This window comes from Coptis chinensis, chromosome 8 (genome assembly GCF_015680905.1).
Source record: "Coptis chinensis isolate HL-2020 chromosome 8, ASM1568090v1, whole genome shotgun sequence".
NCBI lineage: Eukaryota > Viridiplantae > Streptophyta > Magnoliopsida > Ranunculales > Ranunculaceae > Coptis > Coptis chinensis.
The window spans coordinates 43568571-43574596 of NC_141463.1; the positions used below are offsets into that span (position 1 = coordinate 43568571).

General features: G+C 40.3%; 1 protein-coding gene across 1 annotated transcript; it reads left to right on the top strand.

Annotated features, from left to right (window-relative positions):
* The first annotated feature begins 2950 nt into the window (after positions 1-2950).
* LOC147481556 (uncharacterized) lies at positions 2951-3853 on the top strand. Its single transcript, XM_086578974.1, has one exon. The coding sequence runs from the start codon at positions 2951-2953 to the stop codon at positions 3851-3853; it is 903 nt and encodes a 300-aa protein (XP_086435100.1).
* The last annotated feature ends 2173 nt before the right edge of the window (positions 3854-6026 follow it).

Genomic DNA, 6026 nt, shown 5'->3' on the forward strand with positions numbered 1-6026 from the left:
AGAGAAGATTTTTACAGGTTGATTCAAAATCTTTTGACTTTGAAAGATTTAGAACTGAACGTCCGAGTGAGGAGATCAACATCACAGAAAGAACCAGGGGCGGTACCTTCAAGGCATCTATATCGGAGGGGGGAGGAAGATGGATGGCTCTCTTCTTGTGTCAGTGCAGTGCAGGGGAGATTCGAGTAGGGTACCCAGCTAGATTCTTCGACGATTGGGTTTCCATTATTGGCACAAAAAGAAAGAATTCCTATGGAGGATTTGTCCAATTTCTTCTTTTTAAAAGGTCTGAGCCAAAGCATACCAAAACTCTATGCTTCCCAGAGGGATCAAAAGGCTTGGGGTGGGAGAGAGCTGGCCTCCAGCTAATGGAGTTGTTCATCTCAGGGGCTAGCCTTGGGGATAAAAATAGGAGGTCAAAAGGAAATAGAAATCAGGAGCAGCACGATGAATATCCTCCATCCCATAGTGATAAGAGAAGTTTCAGCGTCAGAACTATCTCAATCGGTGGTGAACCCAAAGTGGTGGTGAAACCGAATGGGCGTATGGTGAACGCCAAATGGTGGGATACAACTGTGATTTGCATACCTGAGAGTAAGCCATTTGACAGAAGGTGGGTGAAGGATAAAATCGATAACCATGTTGGCAAATCCGTCATGAGGGTATTGGACTCAGGTGTAACGTTGTTCACTATGAACTCTATTGAGGAAGCTATTCGGCTGGCTCGGATGCCCCTGTTGAGAATGAATACGGTTTGTATCACTTTTCAAAGGTGGAGGAGTGAGCTTAACTCTATTGATGTGGATGATTTGAAGTCAAATATAAAATGGATCAAATTTGTTGGTATTCCTATCCATTTGAAAATCCACGAGGTGGTAACTGCCTTAGCAGAGGTATGTGGGATTTTGAAGTGCATTGATGACAAGTCTATGTATATCGATAGAACCTCTGTTAGGGTCCTTGTGGAGTCTGTGTCTATCAACACTTTACCAAGGCTGATTTCCTTGCTAGAGAAAGGTTACCATTATCCCATTCTTGTTGAACCAGAAGTGCGTCTTTGGTTTCCCGGGGGTCCATTGGTAACTGTAGATCATAACTTTTCTCATAGTGGAGAAAGAAGAGCTATGCTGAGGTGGTTAACTCTACAAGTCGACTAGAGGACGAACTGGAGGTCACATCTCATTCAAATGGTGGGTCCCCATATGGTGAAGAATATGGAGCTAATGTGAGGGGATCTCAGAATGGTACCAACTTTATTTCAAACTATAGCGGTGGGTCAACGAATGGTGATGGACCTTTGGTCAATATTAGGGCAGCTCAATCTGGAACCAGTCTGAATACATTTCCTACCGATGGGCCAATGTGTTCTGTAGGAAATTTGAATAATGTCAGGAGCACTCAGCAGGGTATCAACCACATAGTACAAAATATCCCGATATATCGCGATATTTTGGGATATCTATCCATATTTCAGAAAAAAATATTTAAATATCACGATATGTTTAGAGATATATACGACTGCAAATATCAATTATATTTCGATAATATTTGCGATATTTAGAGATATTTTACGATATTTTGCGATATTTGGTGATATATAACAATTTTATTTAATATTTACCATTTTATTTCAAATAAATATAAATAATGTATCATGATATACAAAAAATATCCATAATATCCACGATATTTGTCGATATTTTGGATATATCCACGATATTTGCATGTGAAACAATGTCAAATATCCCCAAAGAGGGGGATATATCCACGATACATATCCAGAAATTGAATATCGATAAATACCCATATCCTGATATTTTGTACTATGATCAACCATACCTCAAATCTGGTATAACAAGATAGGTCAGGGACTGGTGAAACTGACACAAGGGTAGCTAGCCTTGCTCAGCCACATGGGTCGTCTCCATGGGTACTTGTTGAGGCCCCCAACATTCCCACGACAAACTCCTTTGACGCATTTCACTTCATGTGTCCTGAAGTAGAAGTGGGCAGTACTAGAGAAAACTTACATCCTTGGGCCCGTAATATCGAAAGCGGATGGATAATTTTAATGGGTCTACGAATCAAACGTGATTCTTGGGAAAACAACATCCGAGCCTATCGGGGTCATACGAAGGAAAGATTTTCACGAAAAAGTGTCGAGTAAAAGTAGTTGTGAGCATCGTAGACATAAACCCCTAGCTTGGGATTGCATGGGTTCTCAACGCCATCTTCACCGGTGGCTTTTCACGAAAAAGGGAAAGGTAGAGGAAACGATAACAGAAAAGAAGAGAGTAGAAGATGATCTCAAGGAACTAAATCTACAAAACATTGAACCCACTTTGAATGAGGCGGGGCATTCACCCCCACTCCCACCACCACTAGGTCTTCAGTATGCCATCGCTCCCCATGATCACCAAACTCCAGGTCACGCTGTTTCGAGTATGAATCAGAATCATCGAGGTCGGGGCCACTACCAAATGCTCCCCATGATCCACTTTTGAGGCGAGCAATATGGCCTTGAAAAGGAAACTCCACTAGGTCACGTGTTTCGATATGAATACTGATAATCATCATCACTCAAACGTTCTTGGGGCCACTACCAAATGCATACAATCTCAATCTTCAAGTCACTCCATAGAGTTTCCTCCTCGATTTGAGGCGTAATGCTATGGCCTTGAAAAGGATGAGGGTGGGAATTTCTTAGAGGGTTTATGTGCATGTGAAAATGTCAAGATGTGGAAAAATGGGTAAATGTGTTGGTAATACCTATTCTGGACATTTGGGATGCACTTTCGGGATGGGTAGAGACAAGTGTGTCTAATATCCTAAATGAATTCGGTAAAAAAAAACCGAGGCGATGGAAACAACGTACATGATATCAAAGACGATTTGGAACGTCTTAACTATGAGCAGTCAAACGATGTGCTCAGGGACTTGGACTGTATTAATGACGATTAAAGTGGTGTCATGGAATGCGAGGGGTTTATGTAATGTAGCGGCCCAAGGGAGTGTGAAGCAGCTTGCTAGATTTTCTCGATGTGACGTAATGTTAATCCAAGAATCGAAGATTTCAGATGCTAGAGTGATTGAAGAAAGTGGAATGTGGCAACCTTTATGGGAGTGGGATTTTGTACCGGCGATTGGTATCTCTGGACATTTTGGTGGAATTATTGTAGCATGGAATACAAGCACAATTGTTGTTGAAGATCGGCTTAAAGGGGCATACTCTCTGTCCATCTCTTGTTCCTTGATATCTGAGGATTTCCAATGCCTCATTATGGGTGTTTACGGGCCAAGTGATAAGATATTCAGAGAACACTTATGGGAAGAGCTGGATAATATTAGAGCATGGTCTAATTTGCCTTGGTGTATAGGCGGTGACTTTAATGTGATTCAGTTTGAATTCGAGAAGAGAGGGAGAACAAGACTGACAAAGGGTATGAGGGATCTTGCAAAGTTCGAAAATACGCGTGAGATTGTGGAATACCCTATGGAAGGTGCGTCTTATACATGGTCGGATAACAAAGAAAACTCAGTTATGTCGAAGCTTGATAGATTTATCTCCTCCGTAGACTGGGACACACATTTTGGAGATGCGAGACCCTTTAGGTTCGAACTAATGTGGTTGGAGGATCCCACTCTGGGTCAAAAAATAGAGGAGTGGTGGACATCTTTTTCTTATACTGGGAAACCTAGCTATGTGTGGTGGCTTAAGATTAAAAATCTTAAATCTAAGCTTAAAGTGTGGAACAAGGAAGTTTTCGGGAGGGTGGACAGGAAAATTGAATCCAAGATCTTGGGCATAGAGAATCTCGACAAGAAGGAAGAGAACTGTAACGCCCGTATTTAAAATACATATTTATTAATTAATTAATTATTTATTGATTTATTTAAAAATCAGCTGGATTGGATTTGTGATTTGTGGGCCTGGTTTCTGGGCCCGAGTCTGTGTTGGGCTTGGGTTTCAGACCCAAGTATATAAACACATTGTTCTAGAGAATAGGGTTCTTGGAGAATAAAAATATTAAAAATGGAGGCAGAGCTAGAAACTTGTTTGCTCGAGCGGTGGAGCGCGACGACTCGGACTCGGAGGAATTTCGTCGAGCTGTTCATTATTGTGAGTAGATGTTTTATAGATTTTTTTATTTTTATAAAATTCTCGATTCTTGTCGAAGTTTTTCTTGACATCATACCGGATTGTGATTCTGTTTTTTGGGTGTGTTATGGTTCAATTTTAGTACTGTATATTATTTTGGGTTAACTGCCATTACCATATTGATTATTGTTTTAAGAACCGAGCTGTCTCCGGAGAACTTGTCCGGATCCAATGATAAAGATCGAGAAATCAATCGACTAAGGATTTATGTAGATCTAGTTATTCATTATCCAATGTAGATCTAGTTATTCAAAATGCGTTTTCGCGTTTTGGGGTTGAGGGTGAGTTGTTGGTACTGTCGGGTTGGGGGATCGGTGGTTAAACTGCCAGGTTCGAAATCGATGGTGTATTGTTGGTTAGGATGTTGTTGCGTTGGGGACCTATGGCGTATAACTTGTTTGTACAGATGGACGTCGCCACCACATGAGCTGTAAGCTTGTAATACATATGAGCACCTAATTATCCTCAGAGACATACATCCCCCAACACACACGTACAGTGATGATATGTCTAATTTCAAGATGATTACCCATCATAACGTCTTTTTCAGTTAGATAGAGGAAGAGGATAGAAATCGGATTGTTTGGGATTTATGTTTGGGCTGTTGAAGTTTGGAGAAAGCTTGAGAAGGCGTTAATGGTGTCGAACGCCATTGGTGAGCAGTGAGTTGTGATTGGGATTTTTTTTAGTATGCCCTAAAGCTTTGGTTGTTAATGGGGATCAAAACCCAACGATTTGCTGGATTGGGTGGGGGCTGTCGGAGGTTGTATAGGCGTTAATGGCGGTGGGAATGATTTTTAGATCTAGTTTTGGTGAAGTGTGGATTTTAGGATTTGAGGTTTTTGCCTTAATTAAAGAGGTAAGGGTTTTTTCAGGGATTAAAACCGCCTGGTTAAAAATGGGTGGTGTGTGGAGGAGTGGTGGCCGGTTTTGGTGGTGGCAGTTGGAGAAGATGACGGCTTGGGCTTGGGCCTGGGTCGGTTCCAGTTCTTGGGCCCTAGCTTGTTTTGTTTGGGCCAGACCAATTTGGCTTAGTCTATGGGCTAGTTTCATTTGTTATTGGGCCCGATTCTATTTTGTTTTGATTGGGTTGGTTTCAGTTCAATTCGTTGGGCCGAACCCATTTGTGTTTTGGACCAGTTTAATTAGTTTTCTTTGGGCCGGTTTCTAATTTATGTGGGCTGGTCCTTATGTCCCCATTTGGGTCAGGTGGAATAAATAAGTTGGTTTTAAACTTTCGGGTTCTAAGGTTTGGGCTTGGCCGGTTGGGTCCGAACCATTACCTTGGTCATGAGCCCATGAGCCATGCACCTTTGACTTAGCCATGAACCATGGCTATGACCCTGAACCTGTCAAACATGGAAACGACAGTTTGACTTCGACCATGATGCGATGACTTTGACCGTTGACCGTTGGCTGTGGAATGTTGACTTTTTATAGTTTTTCTCATATTTAAGAATATGGACAAATATAGTAATAAAATATTGTCGAAAATTATATAACGTTGTTTGTCATTATCTAATTAAGATTTGATGTGAGTAGTGTGTAAAACATATATATATTGGGCTTTGATTGTGGACTGTGGACTGTTTAATTGTGCTGCATTTTATGTTGTAAATTGTATAAATTTGGTGGTCATTATCTAATTAAGATTTGACGTTGATATTGTGACATTATATAATATGTTGGGATATATATATATATATATATATATATATATATATATATATATATATATATATATATATATATATATATATATATATAATGCAATATGTTTGGGAGAAATAAATGTATAAACATTCCATTATTATATATGTGAGATGCTACTATGAGGTAGTATAGGATTGGTGAATATTTGCCCACG

What these genes read in the sequence shown, in the direction of transcription:
- LOC147481556 (XM_086578974.1), top strand. Translation starts at nt 2,951, where the DNA reads ATGACGATTAAAGTGGTGTCATGGAATGCGAGGGGTTTATGTAATGTA.